The 21,024-nt window shown below is 39.6% G+C and overlaps 2 protein-coding genes across 2 annotated transcripts in view; one reads left to right on the forward strand and one right to left on the reverse strand.

The window, feature by feature from the left end:
* fgf13b (fibroblast growth factor 13b) overlaps positions 1-21,024 on the forward strand; it is a 260,311-nt gene that overhangs the window by 79,470 nt on the left and 159,817 nt on the right. The window lies entirely within an intron of this gene.
* The window catches only part of LOC141752807 (actin-binding LIM protein 3-like), a 60,026-nt gene that overhangs the window by 26,945 nt on the left and 12,057 nt on the right, over positions 1-21,024 (reverse strand). The window contains exons 4-8 of the mRNA XM_074610998.1: positions 8,749-8,932; positions 5,380-5,492; positions 4,368-4,494; positions 2,734-2,827; positions 2,186-2,273 (exon numbers count right to left, since the gene is read on the reverse strand). Of these exons, the coding sequence (XP_074467099.1) occupies positions 2,186-2,273; positions 2,734-2,827; positions 4,368-4,494; positions 5,380-5,492; positions 8,749-8,932 (606 nt within the window). The remainder of the gene's footprint in view (positions 1-2,185; positions 2,274-2,733; positions 2,828-4,367; positions 4,495-5,379; positions 5,493-8,748; positions 8,933-21,024) is intronic.

The raw sequence follows: 21,024 nt of genomic DNA on the forward strand, positions 1-21,024 counted from the left end.
CACTAGTGGTGTATTTATTGACGTATTTTATAGCGTTAAACAAAACGTTAAAATCTCTTAAGCTTGTGTTTGTACAAATTTCTAATAATTAAGTAAAAATACATTTGTCGGTGTTGATGTACTTGTTTTTCTGTTTTATATTTCTTAGCATGAGTCATTATTTTTACATTTTACAATCAATTAGTGAAAAAAAGCAGTTCTAAATCTGGAGGAGCGTGACATGAGAGTTGCACCACCTGAGCTAAACCTACCATGATCTGCTGCCAAACTTGTGGCAAACTTTCAACCCTGTCTCCTACAAAATTCGTTCCCATACAACTAAACTGCATCCTCAATTACGTTTTGAGGAAAACGTATTTTCCCCACGGATCACGGGTCAATCGATTAAAATATTTTATTGCAATTTATCTTTAGATGTTTGAACAATGCTGAATAATGACAACACAATGTGGAAATTACAAACATACTATTCCCATCCATCGATCCATTTTAAGAGATTAAATATCAACGATTAGTTCATAAAATAGTTCTCCACCTCCAACACACACACACACACACACACACACACACACACACACACACCACTTCTTATTCCAGACATGTATCATGAGATTGATTCCATGTGTGTGCGCATGTGTTGTGTGTGCCTGTGTGTCGTAATTGAGTGAGTCCCACGAGGGTGATTGCTCAGCCCTCCTACATGTCTGAAGTCATCAAAAGGAGTGAATGTAACCTTGGGGCAGCTCACCGGAGCTCAACGCACACACACACACACACACACGTACACACACACCTGCATTCATATGCAGACACAAATGTGCAAACATGCTTTCAAGCAGATACACAGGTGTACACGGAAAATGGCGCTTGCATGTATTTACAGGCATAGATTAAAACACACACACTGACTTCAGGGGGTACAATATGCAAATGCTAAGTTTTACTGGTTGGCTGTAGGTGAGCAGCGGAATGACAATGAGGTGAAACAGGAGGTGTCAACTTGTGTGGCGACTCTGGGACTCTGTGTGTAAGCCACATGTCACGGTACAGTAGCTCTACATTTAATCTGGATTCAACTCAGTCGGGCTAAATCACCTGTGTGTGTAATATTTGAATTTCTTTTTTCATTTCACCACTATCTTAAAGAAACATTTGTGCAGCTTAGAATTGCAGAGCTCTTATTTTCATGTGTGGCCTGTTTACTCAACCGTATCTCCTACAGTGTGGTCATAGGTAGCTCATTTGCATTAACGTCATGTTTTCAACGAAATGCTGCTCATTTTTCTTCAACACATCAGACATGCCGATATCTGCAAAATGTTCACAGACAACTTTTTTCCTTATTCCTACAATATAAAGCATATGTATTTAAACTAAACTGTGGTTGAGGTATGGTTAACCAATCTGAATCGTGTTTTCAACAACGCTGTGTAATAACATGCACTAAAAGCATGCGCAGGCGGCCCGGCTATGTCAACAAAGCACAGAGAAGCTCTGATTAAAACACATGCAGAGGGAGAGTGACATCATTCTCTGCTCAGGTAGACATTACTCCTCTATATCTTTACAAATAGTCGTTTGCTGCTATATTAATGCTCTGGATATCATATAGAGAACCCGCAAAATGCATACAAATGCAAGTTTGTCCCACACAGTCAAGAAGGTTTACAAGCGTCCTCACATCAACCTATCTGAATGCATGATTGAGCTTATTAACTTTAATTACTATTATCTAATTTGTAAAACAGAAGCTCCTGGATGATTCAATTTAAACCTCCGGTGAAGTCGGTTTCATTAAGATGAATTCTGTCAGGGGCAGCGCAGAGTAATGGACACAGCAGAGGCGAAGGTTGAGAGGTAATTGACTCCAACCTTTGTGTGTACAAAGAAAACATCAGCTGGGGGAAGGTGTGTGCATGTGTGTGTCTTTACCACGGAGTGTGGTAAAGAGTGGTATATGGGAGATCAATAAGCTATATAACGGTGCTTTGTTAAAAGCAGACACTTATCAGGTGACCATATATCCTACTGCTCTCTAACTCTTTGTCACACACACACACACACACACACAGGCCATCTGGATACTTGCAGGGCTCAGCTAATTCAATAGATGCTACAAGTCTATTTTAATCTGTTGGTTTTAAATATATTGTTCCATTTGTCTGGCTCTCCTTCCCTCCCTCACCTGTAAGGTACATTTCCTCTCCTTCCAGGAACATCATGTGACAGCGAGCACACCTGGCACAGCTGGGGTGGTAGCGCTTCCCTCCAGCCTAGAGGAGGAGAAAAGGAGAGGAGAGGAAAGGAAAAGTGAGAGGAAATAAATAAGGCAGAGACAAGCTGAAGCAGAAGACACAAACGAGGAAACGGGAACAAAGTGGTGATAAGAAATAGAGAAAAAGAATGCGGAATGAACTGAGGGGAGAGGCGCGATAAGAAATAGAAGAAAAAAAAAAGACTGAATAGGGGTAGAGGAGATGGGAGAGTGTTGCTTTGTTGGTTTTCCAGAGCTGCTTCGTCATCAGTCAACACTTCAGTCATTTAAAGAGGGACAGCTGCATTTTTTCGCAGCTTTTTATAGGCCGACACACACACACACACACACACACACACACACACACACACACTGGCATACACGCACGCAAGCCCACACAGACGAAAAAATATGCACATTCTCCCTCTACTGTAGTTCCCATCTGTCTTAAGAATACACACATGGAAAAGTGCACTCACCTCAAGTACTCTGCCGCTGATGTACCTGTTACAGCTATCACACCTGATCCCAAACTGAGTGTGGTAGTCAGTCTCACAGTAAGGTATCCCATCCCTGCCAGGGACAAAAGAAAACAAACAAACAAGTTCTCACTTTGAATTTACCCACTGGCTTTGTGAAACTGTTCCACTGTTGTTTATCCTGCAACACATTGTTTTTTGATAACGTGAGGCAAGTAACATGAATCAACTGGAGCAAAAACAAAGATTTTTCATTGTGATTTCCAAGTATGTATATTTAATAAATACTGTGGGTTGTCGGCAAAATCGCTTAATAACGATAATTTTGGGGAGGAAAAACTGGCATGGCCATTTTTCAAAGGGGTCCCTTGACCTCTGACCTCAAGATATGTGAAAGAAAATGGGTTCTATGGGTACCCACGAGTCTCCTCTTTACAGACATGCCCACTTTATGATAATCACATGCAGTTTGGGGCAAAAACCATGCAGTTTCTTGCATGCAGTACAAATGTGTTATTTTCGCCTATACTAAAATGGTGTATTTGAATATTTCTGAATACTGGGGTCCTTAAACTGTCTTGGAATTACATAAATTGGGTATCAATGGAAAGCTGAGACTCTTGTGGATTCAATGAGCCCAACTGTATTCCTATGTGATGATGTTAGGCCCCTTGGCCCTTCTTGAATGTTTCTGTAAAGCACTTTGAATTGCCCTGTTGTTGAAATGTGCTATACAAATAAAGCTGCCTTGCCTTGCCTTGCCTTGGTAGCCATTACATTGTAGTGAGACCATTTTTTGAAATTTGACCTCACTGTATAAATGACCTGTGGTGACCTCTAGGATAATCACAGCCTCATGAAACTTTACAGCCACAAACTACAGACCTAGAGCATTCAGAGGGGGGATGGCCTTATGTGGTGGTTTCTGTGCAGTTTCCAGAACAGAAGTGCTCGCCATCCAATCGCCGAAAAATGCAATTCTTGCAGAAATCTCCAAATGTCAAAAAATGTTGATACCAAATCACAGCATGGCTTTTTCTATGGTGTTCCTCAAGGTTTTCGTGTCTTAATGTGGTATTTTGGAGGGATTTCTGATCATATTTATCAATTCTTTAATTTTAAAAAAGTGGTTAAATTTAGCACCAAATCTTTGTAACAAATGGTATCAACCCAAAAAATTGCTGCAACAACTTATGAGGCATAAGAGAGCATGGGGATGGCTAAACTCATATCATCATGTTCTAAGCCATGATACACTCTTATAATTTATTCTAATTATTATTTATTTATAATTTACTAATTCATGTTTATTTCTTATTAATGACTAGAACAACTTGACACACAGTGCTGAGCTGCACCTCAAATTAATCTTCAGGTTCCCAGCTTTCAGATGATGTACACCACTTCTATTCTATATATATATATATATATATATATATATATACACTACTTCTATTGTTGACTTTTTATCTACCACTGAACATCCTCTGTCCCCCACCACTACCCCTCAGTGCAAAGCTTCAGATAGCCTTCACACTAGCAACAGAGGATGTGGATTGCTTGAGAAAATCTTTGATATTTGCTCAAACATAACTACAGTAGAGAGTGTACATACGGGGGATCAAGCCACCTACTTGCTGATGTACTCTCCGGTGAGCGTACAGCCGCACGTTCGGCATTTAAAGCAACTGACGTGCCACTGTCTCTCCAATGCCAGCAGAGACTGGCCCTGTTTGATCTCCTCGCCACAGCCTGCACAGTCTAGAGGAGAGAAGAGGAGAGGAGAGGAGAGGATAGGAGAGGAGAGGAGAGGAGAGGAGAGGAGAGGAGAGGAGAGGAGAGGAGAGGAGAGGAGAGGAGAGGAGAGGAGAGGAGAATCAGGAAATGCAGCAATGAGAAAAAACACACAAAGAAGATAAGAGAGCAGCTTCAACATTTTTGAGCATTTATCATACTTCCTCTCCGTCCTTGCCTCTCCGCTCTGCCAACCTCTCCTCCCCTCCCTCTCTCCTCCTCATCCCTCGTTCCTGTTGTCATAGTCGCGCTGTCTTTGCCAGATGGAGCTACCAGAACCAGGCTACAAGACTACCTGAAGCAGCAGGCCACCTTCTGTGTGTGTGTGGGTGTGTAGCTGCAGGGGATGTGGCTATGTTTTGAACTCCTCTTGTGTTTTTTTACACCTATAGTGGAGAAAACAGTCTTGCATGCTGCGTTGATCACAAAGATCTAGGTAATTTCAATTAAATGTCTGTAGGCTACATAAAATCATGGCCACAGATGAGAGGTATGCATTATTTTTAGGTAAATGCACAGCTCAGGTGTAGCAGCTTAATTCTGTCACACTGATAATAAAGGATAATGCTGGTTATGTGCTCTATTTTTCTGAGACACTAAAACAAACATTGACTTGTCTTTGCAGCCAGAGCCTGATTATTCCTCTGTGCCATAGACACCCATTGGCCAACAACTCACACTGTTGCTCTGGGTGACATGTTCTGTCACTTCATGCATTATTTTTGCATAAGTGCACAGCTTATCATGCATTATCGCTACTAAAGGTCATATTTCGTTTTACCTAATTTACAGTGTAAGTATAGTGCCGTTTGCGTGTGTGTGTTCATATATTTGTGTGTGTTTGTTTCTTACAGCTTGGTCCGTGGACCTTGACGGGTTTGTCGCTTTTCAGAGTGTGTGAGCACTGCTGACACACACACTTCTTCCCACAGAAGGTCACCCTGTCTCCAATTGGGAACGGACTCCTGAAAACACACACAGAGAAAATTTCAGTAAAGCTATGCAGATATGGTGTTGCAGAAATTCTACTGGGGTCAGTTCACCCAAAACACAAAAAAAAAACTTTCACACCTAGTGGTACAGTATCGATCTGTGCAGTTGTATATGCACATATTTTGACAAATGCAACTGATATTTCTATACTAACATAATGGATGTGAATGGAATGGCAGCTGTGTTCTCACTACACTGAACAAACTGAGACAGAGGAGCATTTCTGTAGTCTGACACCAGTTGAAGATCTTATTTTGTTCTCCTTTGTACATTCAAAATGAACAATACAGTCTTACTCCCACAACACTTGCATTGTTTCTTAAATTCCCCATTGAAAAATGTATAGTAAATCAATGGACCTTATGAGATTACATTTCAGGGTTCTTCCCAAACAATGAAACAGTGGTGTAGTGTCGACCTGATCCCTCGGTTCCACACAACAATCTCCCCATCACCTGATATTATGTCTCATTTTTGGTTACACCTACACATGCATATTAGTTTTAAAAGAATATGTTCTTAGCAGACCACTCTGAAATATTAATACAAAAAGGCAATAAAGCATAAATCACGACATACAGTAAAAGCCTTTTAGCTCAAGGGCTCAGCTGTAGCCACATAGTGTGAGGGCAGAGGTGAACATCTGCAATGCAGCCAGCGCTAAATCAAATTTTTTATCACTATATACAAATCTGTATCCAGATCACAGCAGAGATGTCCAAAACTCCTCTGGTAGAAAATAAGAAAAAACTGCAACACACAGGCTGATAAATGATACAGAGGGGAACAGAAACACAAAAAGCTCATCCTGGAGTACAAATAGGACTGTATTTTTTGTGATGATAAACATTATTATACAGTACATTACTGCAGATGTATTTTCCCATTTATAATTGAAGATTTTGAACTGTCTAGTGGCAGTGAGGAGATTTCTATTGTTTATGTCCTGTCAGTAAAAGACTTTAGGAGTGATAGCAGGTTGTAATTTTGGTATCTGATAACAAACTAGTGCTACACAATTAATCGAAATTTTATCGAAATCGCAATATGGCTTATTGCAATTTTCAAATCACAGGTGGCGCAATATTTGTTAAAGGTGAAATGTGTGTCAAAATACCATTTTAAATGAAATATTATCGTGCTGCATAGATGTTCTGGTCTACACATCATACTCTACAAACTTATGAAAACATCTTAAGATCCACCCCAAAAATCAAAACATCAGAATTTTTGTTTTTTTTCAGTGAAAATGAGAATAGTGATGTAACAATTATCATTCCCTCTAATATTGCAAATCATATCACAATTGCAATATCAGTCAACATAATCACATTTAGATCGCTCAGCTCTATAACAAACCGCTTTGCTACGATGCAGCAGCTGTGTTAAAAGTAGACTTTGCAATAGCTGGGGCAACATGGAAGATATAGACATAACAAGGACAAGAGGAGGACTTTTTTTAATAGCTGCAGGAAAATCCAGTTACATGTCAAATTGTCTAGTTGCCGTCCCTCGGTTTGGAAGTCATAATCAATATCCTGCCCAGCTCTATATTATGCTACATGTCTTTCTTCTGGGTAGGGTTTTCCACTCTGTACACTAGAGAGATTTTGTTGTGGGAGTTTGGTCAATGCTTGGACAAAAATTGATTTGAGAGACACAATTTTATTGCAATATGCTGACACTGCTATTTTCAAAATGAATAAGCTTCATTCACAATTTCAGTACAGTGTGTTCTTATTCAGTAGAGTGGATCCACACACACACACACAAATGGGAGGACTCCAAAAACTGTCACTATAAGCAAACCAGCACCTAATGATCCATCTCTACATCTAACACACTCACTGACAGTTAGCCTTTTATATATTTGCTCAACAGTCACACTTCATTTACCAGTCACTTATCACATTTACTCAAGCTTTGAGAGAACTGAACTGAAGCCAATACTAGATTTACATGATACATAATAAATAAAGTGAGACCAGCCAACTACAACAGACACCAAGCACATATTCCATTTGAAGTGTTTCATATTTTAAATATTTCAGATTATATCTTGTTTGCTGTTGGATGTGATTTCAGTAACTAATTATACTCCAAAAACAATTACACAAATACTACTTATAGGGGCACTCCACTGATTGTATATGTATTTAAAAATATATATTATATAGCCTGCAAAAGTTGTATAATGTAAAGTATGAGAAAGTAACCCTGGTGATTTCATGTGGTGTTTGAAAGATGTGGGACGTTAGAAGGCAGTCGGGATCGTATGAAAGATGCTATCAAGTTGCTTTATGGGAAGTGTAAAATCCATGGGTTTTAGGTTATGACCCATAGCAAAGAGCATATATTGCTAAGAAGGGAAAGTCAATTGTTTGTTCCATTGCAAGATCAGCGCCCAGAAGCAAAGCTACGCCTCCGCCATTTTGGACTGAAAGCGACAACTCAGGACAGCTGCCTCAATTTGGATCTTTCTTTTTTTCTCTCACGAGCTTTCCAAACTTTCCAAACGTGTGATGCAAAATCACTGGTGTACCCCTTTAACTAGTAAGATAGCAATACAGATTCATTTTAAATTATGTGTCCAAAACATGGTAATGCATTCGCCATTTATTTTCAGTAAAGCACTTTGGGACAAACCTGGCAAGGGCACGCTGCAGTAAACTTTGATTTGTTACTTTTAATTAGCTATAACAAGTTTTATTGACCGTGAACGTTTCAATTAAAACATCGCCTACAGTGTTTCTTAGCACTGTCGGGATTCTGCAGGAGCTTTGGTGTACACTGGACGGTGAAAACAAAGACAGACACAGGACATTTACTGGCCTGCAGTACTCATACATCATTGTATTTTAATTGTAAAGGGCCACCTGTGGTATGCAAGAAGTTGTGAACAGACTTGCAAAGTCATTAAACCACAGTATGTGGTGTTCTGCGACAATCTTATAAGCAGTTAATGTTTTTTTTTTAGTCACAAGTTACAAATGAAGCAGTGTCAAGAGGATCACTGAAGACACAACAAGTTGAGCTGTAAAAAACAGTGTTAAAATAATTATTTTAATTCCAATACTCCCACTATTACTACTACTAATACCAACCATGTTATTTTTATATTATATTATTAGTATTCTAATACTTTTGATGTATTCACAGAGCAGAAAAAAGTGTTACTGATTATGAGGCAAGAAATGATGTTGTGATTACACAAAAACTTGTCCTTACCTGCAGATGCTGCAGACAAAGCAGTGTGGGTGGTACGTCCTCCCCAAGGCAGACACCACCTCCCCAGTGATGTATTGGTCACAGCTGTCACACTGGGTCCCGTACAGCCGCTGGTAGTCCTCTGTACAGATGTACTCGCCAGAGTGGTGGAAGAAACCCGAGTGCACCAGATCACAGCCACACACTGGAAACACAGAGAGGAAAACAAAACTGAAGCAGCTCACATCTTTCCTTAGAAATACAAGGAGAGAAAACACTACAGTACTATCTGTAGTCACTGTGTGGCAGCAGTGATAGAAACTCTTTCCTCAATACAATAAAGACAGGTTATTCAGCGCAAACACAAAAATAAGGAAAGAGGGCTAGTCAGATAAGTCATTTGCATGCAAAAAAATTGGAGATTTCGATAATAAAGTCATACCTTTACGAGAAAAAAAAGCGTAATATTACGAGAATAAAGTCGTAATTTTACGAGAATAAAGTCATAATTTTACGAGAAAAAAAGTCGTAATATTACGAGAATAAAGTCGTAATTTTATGAGAAAACAAGTCGTAATATTACGAGAATAAAGCCGTAATTTTACGGGAAAACAAGTCGTAATATTACGAGAATAAAGTCATAAGTTTTACGTGTTATTTTAGAGGGGAAATAGAGCAGCGTGCCGCCTGTGTGAAAATGAGGAATGTGGAGCATCTTGTGAAGTTATACTTTGGTAAAGGTTTCACAAAATAAGGAAATAATATGACTTTTTTTCTCGTAAAATTACGACTTTATTCTCGACAAAAATTAGGTCTTTTTTTATGCAAATGGCATAACAGTATACACATGGCCAGTTTGCTATTTTGCATGTGTGTGTGTGTGTGTGCGTGCGTGCGTGTGGTGGACGAGGGGGTGGGGTTGCTGAGAGTGCAATCTGTTGTTCTCTCTGAACTCTAAAGGGTTAATACTCTAATCTGGTTTTGAGGATTAGACCAGTAACCATCTAATCTGTTAATTTTTTACAGTATGTTATGGTTGTCTGTGCATATGAGAATACACATGAGAATTTAAGGTATGTGTGCCAGCGTGTAAACCTAATTTTGTAAATATGTATCTGTATGTGTCCGGTGTATACACTTAATAAATACTTTTATATGCATCTATGGAGTTTTGTGTGATATCTGCATGTCCAGGCACAGAGGCACGTGAGGGCTCACATTGTGTTTACTATACTATACCTAGGCTGCCGACAGCATGATGTATGGCTTTTATTTAGCAAATGCAAAATCCTTCAGCCAAATGATTGCTTCTGGTGCAGCTGTGCTGAGGGTGACGAGGCCTCTGCTGAGCTGGTTGGTTAGACAGTTTAAAAAGAAGCTGAACGATGATTTGCTCCAGCTATCAGGGAGGCAGGGAGCCACGTACTCTTACCTCCCATCAGTTGTGTTTTACAGACTTTATAACAGCCATTCAGGGGTCACAACTAAAGCCATATCCTCTTATAGTGCCACCAGTGTACAGATTTATTTCATGCATGTCCACAAGATTGAATTGTATCACTCATGCTGTCAGTGTCGGCGCCATGCTTTACCCATTCAACTCTACACAAGTCAACATATAACTTGTAGTGTGCAGGCCACTGGATGTACTGTAAATTAGACGTTTGAAAGGCAGCCAACGGATCAACATATCTGACAGTGAATTGAATGTCTGGACTCTAATTAAGCTAATGGCCCTAAACCCAGTGGAGTGAATGGATCCGATCTGATCCGAGCCAGTGTGTTAAGTGGCTCAGACAAAGAAAGAGAGAGCCAGAGAGAGAGAGAGAGACACTATATGGCAAGACAAGCAGTCTAGCTGCCTAATGTATGTGTCTATTGGAGCCAACATGAAGACATAAAGACAGTAAAGTAACATTTACGTGAACTGTACTCCAAAGTTTAAGCCTGGAGCCAAACACATGAACCATTTTGGTTTTCAATTAGAGATAAAGGCTTTCATGAAGACCATAGAGTCATGTCATGGTATAGCTTTCAATCCCCTTTAAAACATAAAATCTTGTAATATTATGTAGATGTGTGTGTGTGTCTGTCTGCGTGTGTGTGTGTGTGTGTTCACTGCACATTTTGTCACTAGAATGCCTGCAATTACATTACATCCTCTAACTGCTGACCATAAAAAATTGCCATTATTGCCAAGAGCCCCATAATTGTAAACAATTCAGGCAGATTTTTGCATCAAGGCAAGTTTATCAGGATAGCACCTTTCAGCAACAACAATTTACATGAGACATAAAAGGCATTATGACATAATATAAAAGAAACACAAATAAAAAGGCTGACTTTGTAAGTGTCTGGCTATTTAAATTTCAAACCAGTGTTATGGTTTTCTCTCTTTTCTCCTCACTGTATTTACACTGTACTCCACAGTCTTCACCTGCATGACACAGATCTGATTTGCAGGCTACATGTTGAAATTTGTACCTAATATGACTGTCAATCGATTAAAATATTTAATCACGAGTAATCGCATGATTGTCCATGATTAATCACAAATTAGTTGCACTTTTTTTTTTTATCTGTTCAAAATGTATCTTAAAGGGAGATTTGTCAAGTATTTAATACTCTTATCAACATGGGAGTGGGAAAATATGCTGCTTTATGCAAATGTATGTATATATTTATTATTGGAAATCAATTAACAACACAAAACAATGACAAATATTGTCCAGAAACCCTCACAGGTACTGCATTTAGTATAAAAGATTATGCTCAAATCATAACATGGCAAACTGCAGCCCAACAGGCAACAACAGCTGTTAGTGTGTCAGTGTGCTGTCTTGATAACTTGCCCCAAACTGCATGTGATTATCATAAAGTGGGCATGTCTGTAAAGGGGAGACTCGTGGGTACCCATAGAACCCATTTTCATTCACATATCTTGAGGTCAGAGGTCAAGGGACCCCTTTGAAAATGGCCATGACAGTTTTTCCTCCCCAAAATGTAGCGTAAGTTTGGAGCGTTATTTAGCCTCCTTAGTGACTGGCTAGTATGACATGGTTGATACCAATGGATTCCTTATTTTTTTCTAGTTTCATCTGATGCCAGAGTATCTTCACTCTACCTTTAAAACTTTTAAAGAAATTTATGGCGATAAAACGTATTTGCGTAACGCGTTACTATTGCTTTAACTTTGACAGCCCTGGTATCTAAGGATGTGATTTTCCAACACAGATGTGATGCTTTAAGTTCATCTTCATTATTGTCTTATAACAGAATGATCTTTGTTAGTTTATGGTGCTGAAATCACTTTATTCATATAGGGGAAAAAAACTGGGACATCGTTCTAAAACACGGAGAATGCTGTACAATATTTTTGTTATTCTCCTCTGTCTCCGATACTGTATTCTTATCATGGCAAATCTGCTGTCGCACAACTTTAAAATGCCAGCCTGACCTTTATCAGTCTGCCTGAGATTAAAGATGCTCACAGTGGAAGAGTTATAGCTAACACACAACCTTCAGGGCTGTACACACATACACACGTAGGCAAAATTGTTGGTACCCTTCCGTTAAAGAAAGAAAAACCCACAATGGTCACTGAAATAACTTGAAACTGACAAAAGTAATAATAAATAAAAAAACACTTAAAATTAACTAATGAAAATCAGATATTGTTTTTGAATTGTGGTTCAACAGAATCATTTTAAAAAACAAACTAATGAAACTGGCCTGGACAAAAATGATGGTACCCTTAACTTAATATTTTGTTCCACAACCTTTTGAGGCAATCACTGCAATCAAGTGATTTCTGTAACTCTCAATGAGACTTCTGCACCTGTCGACAGGTATTTTGGCCCACTCCTCGTGAGCAAACTGCTCTAGCTGTCTCAGGTTTGAAGGGTGCCTTCTCCGAATGCATGTTTCAGCTCATTCCACAGATGTTCAATAGGATTTAGATCCGGGCTCATAGAAGGCCACTTCAGAATAGTCCAATGTTTTGTTCTTAGCCATTCTTGGGTGTTTTTAGCTGTGTTTTGGGTCATTATCCTGTTTGAGGACCCATGACCTGCAACTGAGACCAAGCTTTCTGACACTGGGCAGCACATTTCGCTCCAGAATGCCTTGATAGTCTTGAGATTTCATTGCACCCTGCACAGATTCAAGACACCCTGTGCCAGATGCAACAAAGCAGCCCCATAACATAACCGAGCCTCCTCCATGTTTCACATTAGGTACAGTGTTCTTTTCTTTGGATGCTTCATTTTTGCGTCTGTGAACATAGAGCTGATGTGACTTGCCAAAAAGCTCCAGTTTTGTCTCATCTGTCCAAAGGACATTCTGCCAGAAGCTTTGTGGCTTGTCAATATGCATTTTGGCAAATTCCAGTCTCACTTTTTTATGATTTGGTGTCCTCCTCGGTTGTCTTCCATTAAGTCCACTTTGGCTCAAACAGCGACGGATGGTGCAATCTGACACTGATGTACCTTGACCTTGGAGTTCACCTCTAATCTCTTTGGAAGTTGTTCTAGGCTCTTTGGTTACCATTCGTATTATCCGTCTCTTCGATTTGTCATCAATTTTCCTCTTGCGGCCACATCCAGGGAGGTTGGCTACAGTCCCGTGGACCTTAAACTTCTGAATAACATGTGCAACTGTAGTCACAGGAACATCAAGCTGCTTGGAGATGGTCTTATAGCCTTTACCTTTAACATGCTTGTCTATAATTGTCCTTCTAACCTCCCGAGACAACTCTCTCCTTAGCTTTCTGTGGTCCATGTTCAGTGTGGTACACACCATGATACCAAACAGCACAGTGGCTTCTTTTGACCCTTTAAATAGGCAGACTGACTGATTACAAGTTTGAAGATACCTGTGATGCTATTTACAGGACACACCTTAGTTTAACATGTCCCTATGGTCACATTATTTTACATCTTTTCTAGGGGTACCATCATTTTTGTCCAGGCCAGTTTCATTAGTCTGTTTTTTAAAATGATTCTGTTGAACCACAATTCAAAAACAATATCTGATTTTCATTAGTTAATTTTCAGTGAATTTTTATTTATTATTACTTTTGTCAGTTTCAAGTTATTTCAGTGACCATTGTGGGTTTTTCTTTCTTTAACAGAAGGGTACCAACAATTTTGCCTACGTGTGTACTGCATATTAATACGCACACATGTGTTCAACATATATTTGTCGTTGAGTACGTTTTCTTAGTATCCACTGGGATTCAAAAGATGGAGTTATGTGTTTTTCAGCCAGCTGATATGGAAACCTACATATACAGCTAGATACAGCCCTTTTCTCTGTTTCCCAGAGACACACGCTTGAGGACAATAGCCGGGTCCTTCTCATCTTTTCTCACTCTGCTGATAGCATTCACACATCCATCACTGTCTAAACAGAAAGCTATTAAGATGTGGAGGCAAACAGGAAGGAGAGGGAGCAGTTGAGGCTTGGCCGGTCTCTGGAGGGGACCTCTGGTATATTTGGAGTTTCAGATCGAAACGCCATTTTCAAAAAACTGTCCTCACTGAACAACATCCATGCATGGACATTTACACTGGCTGTGCTTATTGATATCCATTTTTATATTCAGCTGGGATATATTAAATGTCAAATAATATTTGAATATAGGTTTAATATGTTTTGCTACTTGAGTTTTCATACTGATGTTTTTAATAGACTAGTATTAATATCCATGCTAGTGATATAGGGAAGACAGGGAAGACATTGTCTATTGGTCCACCACTTTGGTTCAGACAATGAAATGTCTCAACAACTGTTGGATGGATTAAAATGACATTTCGTGCAGACATTCTTGTTCCCATCAGGATGAACTGTAACAGGCCCTTTTCACAGCAGCCATCATCATAGCAGGGTAAACAGAGGTGTAATTGATCAAATGAATTATGGTCCCACTCTAGTGTATCCCAGTCAGCCAGCATGCACAATACCAGGGCCCACACGCACCTAAATGGAACAGGGCAATAATTAACGTTATTAATTACACCTGTGTTTACCCTGTAATAACATGACTAAATGGCTGCTGTGAAAAAGTGCATATACAATTGACTTTGACTTTTCATGTAGCGCCATCATCAGGTCAAAATAACAAGGGGCCTCATGCAAGAACATTATCATATTCTTATCTCAACTTTCTCGTACTTTTTTCTTTGGGCTCGTAGGAGTGTGCCACGTCAGATTCAGCAGCAAACACTCCTAACTTCAGATAACTGTGTTAGTGATCTGCGTAAACATGATGAATGCCACCTGTGCGTAAATCAGTGAGCATTGTTAATTAGCATAATTAACGCCCCAGTGATACCATATAAGGCTAGACATCCTGCCCCCATTCATGTGTCTCTGTCAATACATCAGCACGCTGTCTAAAGACACGCTCTCTTCCAAGAGGCTGATACGCATCCAAAAGAAGTAAGTCAGCCATGACGCGCCTGGTTAGGACAAAGAGACAAATTAACCTTCAATTAGTGCGTAATTTAAGTCGTTTTGTAGTTTGACATGTTCATATTTATATTGTAGTATCATACTATAGCAACAATGGCCAATTTAAGTTAATGATGACATCGTTAGGCTGTATGAATACATTTAGAATTATATTATAACTCGAACTGCAGAGTCAAACAGGATAATGTCAACATAATTATGAAGTATAATTCATATATAGGATTTTCAAACTCAAATTTTTTTCAAAGAAATTAAATCTACAATCAATCAGTGAAAAACTTCCATTTGGATAACAGCAGACTAAATATATGACTCCTAAGATAGGTCTGGACAGCTCGTAAATTGTGTTCGTACCTAAGAGAAAATTCAAAATGCGACAAGTTCTCCTAAATCACTCCTATAAACCACTTAAGAATGAATCTGTTCGTACAAGTGGTTCTTGCATGAGGCCCAATGTGTCCTTAAAGCTTTGGCTTATGACCAAATGACATTCCCATCAGCTTCAGCTGTCTTTTTGTGCTAAATAGCAAATGTTAGCATCCTAACATAAAGATGGTAAACATAATTCTGATATACATCAGGACATTCTGTATAAGCATTGTCATTGTGAGCATATTAGCATGCTGACGTGAGCATTTTGCTCAAAGCACATCTGTGCATGAATCTGCTTTGCTGTCAGTGTATCTTTATTAGATTGACATTAACCTGTTTCAGGTATCATTCTAAAACTTTGCCCCTAATAAAGATGAAGAGTCAGCAAAGCTCAGCAGAAACGATGAGATGAGAGGCTTCTTTTCTTTAAGACAGAAAGTAAATGGGAACTGATTTATCCCAAAATGTCACTGGTTGTTATTTCTAATTATTCCTACATGCACTACGGCAAAAAGACATGTTTGTTAACAGACCCAAATCATGCAGCAGATCAAACAGACAGGATATCTGTATGATGAGCATGAGGTCACAACTCAGATCAGAATTCCTCTCAAAACCATCCAACCTGTCATGAATTACATCAAAAGTGTGTCTGAGCCTGAATAATTTCATTAAGCAAAAGATTTAATTCAGCAGATTTCTAATTGTAATAGAAGCAGCACATGCCACAACATTGAAATAAATGTGTCTTCCTGCTACCATCCATTACTACCTCATGTAAGATTTTAGTTTTTCAGGGACAGTCCAAGTCGGGACAAATCTTCCTGCTGCCACTTGAACTTGCTGACTGAAGCTTAATGTTCAAAAAGGTCAAAGAAATGTCAGTTGCCTCTGTGCCAGACCCGTCACGAATGACCTTATGACCCCATGTGACCTCACCCTGACCTTCTCTGACTCCACCTGTTGCCCCAAACTCTGACGGTTTTTAGTCTCTTTTCTGTGTGCTAAATCAGCTTAACAGTAACTAGTAACTTTCATAAATGCAAAATGGACTTTAAGCGACTTCAACCTTCACTGCTGATTATTTCTGCTGGATGGTTGATCCGCTGGCAGAGAGTAAGAGCATTTTTATGACCGTCTACAACCATCTAGAGAGTCATCCAGCCTCCACTCTGTCTCAATAGTGTAGTACATCCATACTCTGTCTGTGTCTGGACCTGTATAACGTATTCTCACCAGACAGAAATAACGATCAAAAGAGATTTCACGGGAAATAATTCAGGTTTATAATGACATTAAAGGACTGAGAAATTGCTCAATTGTAAACCGTCATATTGGCTCTGCAGTGTGAGGTTCAGTTACAACTCGGCAAAACCGAACAAGGTTTGCTGTTAGGGACCCCAAACAAATGATCATGAGGCGATGCACCTGTAATTAAATACATTTATGATTTAAACATGAGGTAAAGATAGTAGTTAACACAACAAATATCATTATTAATTGCTGGTCTGCATTGCAAAAATCGCTGCAACTGAGCCATTGTTGATGTTATTAATTCCACTCGTGCTTCTCAAAAGGCAGTCAAAATTTGTCAAAGAGATCTACAGTATGAATGATGATGAATTCAGGAACTATAAAGAAACATGAGTGCTGTGATGTTGGCATGTGCTCAAGATTGAGGTTAGCAAGCAAACATGTCAGTCACATCTAAATATGAAGAAGCCTGTCTTGCTCTAGAGTTTACTGTCAATGCACCCTTGACGTTTCGATGTTTAACTTGCAATGTATCCGTGATTTTTGTTTCGGGTTCCAAAGAAGGGCATACCAGAAAACGTTTGGGTATCACAGGGTAAGGACATGATCTGGAGAAGGGACTCTAAAAAGTGTCCTAAATTCTTTTTCATAACCTTGTACTGTCAAATAATTCTAGACAACAGCTTCTATCATGCCATAGTGATGTTGCAAGAAACAGAAACAGGGCTGAAAATCCCCAAATTAACTGCTTGACCACACTTTTTGCAGGTCCATTTCACATATGTATGTGATGCAACTGGTTTGCCGTGAACACTGTATACCATTGCATATTTTCAGATATTTCTTTCTTTGTTTAATTGCAGCAAGAAGTGAAAGATCTTTCTAACTTGCAGGCCTAATAGAAGGGAGAAGTAGAGGAGGCTGGTATAGAGAAAACAAACAGAAAATAAACTTCAGGGCACAAATAAATAAAGAAAATAATTTTCTCTGCTCCATCAGTTTCATTCGTCACCATCCTCCCACTTCTCCCGTCTGCTCATCAGGGGGGCCGGTTCAGCTGCAGTTCGTCTGAAGCACTGAAGAATTTAAATACTTTTCTTCTACATCTGTTAACGGTGATTTGTAGCCTATTAGATTGAAGTGCTCGGGGTCTGGACACACATGCACGCAAACACACACACAATTGGCAGAAAGACAACAGATAATGGTTTCTTTGTTTACTGCCAGCGGCGCGAGCGAAGGGTCTGGGGACTGAAAGAAGGAGGCAACGGATTTAAAAAGAACGGAGATAAATGAAGACGGATGCAAGAAACAAGAACTCCTGGAGGCGTCATACACACGTTGACTGTCTCATCTTTCTGATTTAGCTTCCAGATACACAAGAAAACATACAGGCGTGCACAGCAACACACCAGCACACTGACCCACTGTTGCAAATGCTCGCACAAGGACGCGAACAAAAGAGAGCAGCTGAGCTGATGCAGCGGTACACGCTTCACAGTTCGTCCTTGAAGTCTCTTGTGAAGAAAGAGCCATCCGTGACTGTCTGTATGGCTGAGCGTACGCTAATACTGATAAAATTCACTGCTCCTGCAATGCTTCATTTCTGAACACATAAACTTGTTTCAAACCAAAGTGGGTCAGGCTTTGCAGTGAGCTGGTAAAAAGAATCAGTCGTATTTTATATTCTGTTGAGCAGGTGAAGACTTTACAATCCATCCAAATAAATTAAGTGTGCACCCGTTGAGCATCACCTTTGAGGAGAGACTCCTTAAAGGGATGTTTTTTAATCATTTTTCATTACCAATGTGTGAACAGGTTGGAACCTAACCTAAAAAATGAGACCTTCCGTGACTTTCTGTGTTTCCTCAATCAGCCTGTAGACTGCTTTTAATGAGAAGAATGGGGGATGTGCACTCGTGAGTGCCTTTACTCTCTTCAACTCCGCTACAGGACTAATGGTGTAAAACCATAGCTAACGTTCGGTTAGAAATGGAGTCCACTAATGCCAACAAACAACCAGCCTCAGACTACAACTAAGACTCCAACACAAACTCCACGGAAGCACAAAAAAACACAAAGTCTCGCAAAACAGTAATGTGACCGACGTCTGGGGAAAACTAGGATCAACATCAGTCGGGCCTCAGATTCATGGAGGGACTTTGTTTGGTTTTGGGTATTGAAACGGACCCTGACTCCTGTACAGTAAGCTTACATTCTGCCAAGCATGTGAAATATATAGTGATATTGTGGTTTTAGCTGTCAATCACGTTCAGTCTCATGTGTGTCGCCTCACTGTTTTGACCGATGATCGCTCGCGTCTATGTAGTGCGAGCACAAGCGCGAACAACAGGACGCTGACTGTCGTTGACTTAACGTCCACAGGTGCCACTGTTAACAAGCATTTTCTGATTCTTACATAGAGCCCCTTTAAATGAAAATTATCCTATAAAAGCCTCAAAAATGGAGTTGAAATGTTTCAATGCACCATGAGAATCAGACTATTTTTTCCCCAGTTATGACTGAGTTTGTTCTTTTAAAAAAAAAGAGATGCTGTAAGGTCACAGATGATGAACATGTCTCAATTTTCTGGTGCAAAAAAAGGAGAGGATTATTTTAGACACAAGGCTAAGGCGAGACTTGCAAGAGAAGAAAGGCAAGATGGGAGTCAAGGGAGAGATTAGAGGAAGAGGAAAAGAGAAGATGTGAGGAGAAAGGGAAGCAGACGGCAAAGTGAGGGGATGAGGATGTGGAGGAAGAGACAGGGGGACCCAGGGGAGGTATCAATGAGGCTATCGATCTGTCCATCCAGCGCACGTCTGCCGTCCTGTCACTGTCTTCCCTCGTCTATTCGCTTCATCAACATGGGATGGATTTCCTCCTCTGCATTTGCATGAGTATGATCAGGATGGACGGATGGATCAAAGAGGAGGAGAGGGGAGGGGAGGTTAGAAAAGGTAAAGTCTAACCAGTACCGGTACAGTCTCACTGAGGGAGTGGTTGGTATAAACAGTACAAATATGTCCCACAATATGGAATATTCTACGTTGTTTGGTAGAGAATGGGCTTTTCAGTAGTCAAATATTAACATTTGTCTGTCAAATTGAGGAGTTTATTCTGAATATTTGCATACCCAGCAGGACATAGACATAGTATTCCAAAAAACTGGCATCATTCGCTTTAAAAACGAGGGCAAATTTATGAACATCTTGCATATTTTATGAGATTTTTATGAGAACAGAAAGACATTATTTGCAGAGTTGCATTTTTTTTTTTTTATGAGTGATCAGCCTTGAAAACTTCATTGGTATTCATTCTGTGCTTTGTTCTTATCGCGCTGACAAAAAACAAAGTTTTTAGTGGTTAAATCAAAAATTAAATTCCAAATTCCACGTGATGTGTTTACTTGTAGGAACGGGCTTGTATGGAGGTTGGTATTATAGTTACTGTTATGAAAGGTGTAAAGCTGCTGCAAATGTCATGTCATGATGGAAAAAAATGACTGTGAGACAAAGTTGTCTACTGATTTTGCCACATGGTTTATACCATATCATCCCTTTATCCCTTTCATATCCAGCTGTTGGATTAACAAAAAAGCAGATATTCCTGACTGGTTATTGCGGTCATTGTGTGATTAATTTGTGATTAACCACAATTCATCATGGACAATCATGCGATTAATCACGATTAAGTATTTTAATCGACTGACATCCCTAGTATTAATTACTACTCTGTTCTACCCAAAGCCGAAAAAACAGGACTTACATTTTAGGCCATAATACCTAAATGAGTCACTATACCACCCAATAAACAAACACACAGGGCTACTGTCTCATCTCACTCTGCTCATCTGTTTCTATTTCTCAATTATCCCAATCTCTCTTCAATCCCAAATAGCAGGAGATTACACTGTTTACCAAACAAAGACGCATTATAACTCCCTGACATTCACGGCTACAAACAAAAGCATGTGAGACAAGAGAGCGACAGCGAGGGGGAGGAAAGAAGACAGAACAAATAAGACGCCTGTGTACTAAAAGCTGACGGTTTGATTCTTGTCCACCTCCAAGCTGACGTCTACTCAGCCCAACGGTCCATTAGCTAAAAGTCATTAAGCTTACTCTGCAAGATCAGTTGTCCATAATAATAAATACTTTGATATCAAAGAGAGACCACTTCTGTCAATACGTCTGGCTT

The sequence above is a fragment of the Sebastes fasciatus genome, chromosome 16, assembly GCF_043250625.1.
Source record: "Sebastes fasciatus isolate fSebFas1 chromosome 16, fSebFas1.pri, whole genome shotgun sequence".
Taxonomy (NCBI): Eukaryota; Metazoa; Chordata; class Actinopteri; order Perciformes; family Sebastidae; genus Sebastes; species Sebastes fasciatus.